Source organism: Apus apus, chromosome Z (assembly GCF_020740795.1).
Source record: "Apus apus isolate bApuApu2 chromosome Z, bApuApu2.pri.cur, whole genome shotgun sequence".
In the NCBI taxonomy this organism is placed as follows: Eukaryota; Metazoa; Chordata; class Aves; order Apodiformes; family Apodidae; genus Apus; species Apus apus.
Genome location: NC_067312.1, coordinates 65,570,461 through 65,573,050, shown reverse-complemented (window position 1 = coordinate 65,573,050; position 2,590 = coordinate 65,570,461). Strand labels below are relative to the sequence as shown.

Here is a 2,590-nt window from a genome sequence, read left to right as displayed (position 1 = left end):
GCCTGCCCCTCTCCTCTTTCCTTTCCCAGAGTCAGATCCCCCCCAGCCAGTCCCCAGACCTGCAGGTGACCTTGTGCCAGGCTTTGCTGAGGGGTTGAGGGGGGCCCTGTGCTGAGCCCTCCTGCCCACCCCTGAATAAATGCCATTTCTCTCCACCTTGGCATTGCTGCTCTTCCCTATGGCCACCCCTAAGTCCCTCACAGAGCCTCCTGACACCCCCACGGCAAGAGCAGCTGTGCGATGGGGGCTGGGGAAAGGGGGCATAGCCAGTGGTTTGGAGGGAGAAAAACCCTTTCTGGGCTGTCAGTTTGGGGGACAAAAATCCTTTCCACACTATTTCCAGGGCAGAACCATTAGTTTTGGGGTGCACAGAGCCCTTTTCAGAGGAGAACTGGAGGTTTTAGTGTCCTGAGGGGTGAAGGCAGAGCAGCAGGAACACCCCCCTCTCCAGTGCTGGCACCAGCCCCCCCTTCTCCCCACGTCGGCCAAGCTGGAGCAGACAAAGCCACTGCAGGCAAAACAGGCCCACAACTGGCTCACACAACGAGGAGACCAACCCCGTGCAGGGACAACACTGGCAGGGGTGCCCAGGGCCAGAGTGGAGCTACCAGAAGGTGCTGGCAGGTTCCAGCGGCCAGAGCAGGACTTCTGGTGACTGCCAGGCTTGGCTGGGGGGATACTGGGGCTGGAGTGGTGCTACTGGAGGCTGCCGGGGATGCCTGGTGGGCATCTGAGGCTGAAAGGGGCTGCCAGGGGCTGCTCGAGGCTGGGTCAGGGCTGTCAGGGGGTGCCTGCTGCACTCTAGATAGGGCTGCACCTCCACGTCACATTGAAACCTCACCAATATAGAGTTTAATGTAGAAGAACTCAGCGCTGTGATGCTCAGGACACTGCTGGTAGGTGATGGAGTGTCTCTGAGAGGGTCCCTGGGCTTCCCAGGTTGCTGTGTGTAGTCCCAACCAGCTCTGCTTCACCCTGAGAGCCCTGCATTGAGGATGCCAGACTGCCTGGTACGTGCATATGGCCGTGGTGATTGTAGTTGTCTTTCTCACAGGGTCTGGAGTCTTGCTCTACGTGGCAGCTGCCCTGTCAGATTTCTATATCCTCACCTCAGAGATGCCCCAGCAAAAGATCCAGTTCTCAGAGGGGCCCCTGCAGATGAAGCACCCCAGGGCATGGCCCCCCTCCACCACCCCTTCCTCTTCTTCTGACATCCCTGCTGTCCCCATGTCCTGCCTGGGTCACTGGTTGTGAATAAGACCTAGGAAAGGCTGCAAAGCAATGGCTCTCTGCCCAGAAAACAAACCTTGTTTGGTGAGGTCTGACCAAATACTGCCTTGGAAAACTTCCCAGTGTAAATGTAAGGGAAGCTAAAATTTCCCTGGCATCCCCTCCGTCTTCTACTAAACATTAATATTTTTACTGAAACTGCTGTCTTTCCCCAACGTAGATCACAATGGAGATGGTGCCAAAAACTGTCTCCTCTCATCCAAGAGTGGGCCCCGGAGACGTTTGTCAGTTCCTTCCAACTGGAGATGGATCCCATGAACGTGATAAATCACGACAGGCTCTGGAGAAACAGCGGCACCAGGTGGTGGTAGCCAATATCCTGGAGTCATGGAGAACCTCTTGCTGAAACCAAACACTCACAGACTCAGTCATCACTTTTTGATGAGGAAACAGTGCAAGGTATAGAATTAGGGAAAAGACAGTGAGTTACCTTCAGGGCCTGCATGGCGCCTTTACAGAGAAGCAAGTCTGAGGAGCAGCTCTGAATGAAACCAGTGACATTGCTCTAGAAAGGAAGTGGAACTGGAATGATCCTCCATCCTTATGTAACTAAATCCTCAGTGATACGCTGTGGAAAAGGCTGCCATCCAAAACCATGTGACTGTTGTACAGCTCGGTTATGGTTATTGTTGCTTGCTTTGAAAAAGACAGTACAATTAAGTTAAACCATTCCAAAGGATGATCTTTGTTCTGGTGTCTAAGGAAGAAACGGATATATTGCTTTGACTCTGTCCCATGGGCTGGCAGTACCAGGCAGGTGGAGGAATGGTCTGTGTGTCTATGTAGAAAGATTTTCTTGACTCTGCCTCTTCAAAGTTTCTGTTCAAATTGTTGGACAGAAGGAATGGTGCTTTGCACAAATTGTTCTGGTTTTATGGCTGGAGTGGAGCAACAAAGCTGGCAGCTGGCTGGTGTTGAAACTGGATGGTGAAACAAGTGTGGCAAAGGCTGAAGGAGAACCGAGGTAAGAACTTTGGAGAGAACATCTGTTGCTCAGCAGGAGATTCAGGGGCCCCATGGGAAACTCGGTTCAGAAACAGTTTAAAAAATAGGTAAAGTAGCAGTGTCCCTAAAGCAGCTGCTTAAAAAAGGTTTCCTTTCCATTATGTAGGTTGCTGAGGAGACAAAGGCAAGGAGATGTGTGGCACAGAGCATGAGTGGTGGTCTCTGAGGGTGGCTTGGGGACAAGTGGTTGGAGGAGGAGCAGGCAGTGAGAACGCGGAGGGTAGAGCAGGTGGAGTGGTGGGGATCAGCCTTGGGAGGAGAACTGCCTCTTGGCAGTTTGGATGGAGGTAGAACC

At 52.8% G+C, this 2,590-nt stretch overlaps 1 protein-coding gene across 1 annotated transcript; it reads left to right on the top strand.

The window, feature by feature from the left end:
* Positions 1–1,020: 1,020 nt before the first annotated feature.
* LOC127396030 (phosphopantothenate--cysteine ligase-like) lies at positions 1,021–1,715 on the top strand. The gene is given in 5 exon segments (XM_051643581.1): positions 1,021–1,156; positions 1,449–1,473; positions 1,475–1,557; positions 1,560–1,626; positions 1,628–1,715. Coding segments are annotated over 5 exon segments (399 nt in total).
* Positions 1,716–2,590: the final 875 nt, after the last annotated feature.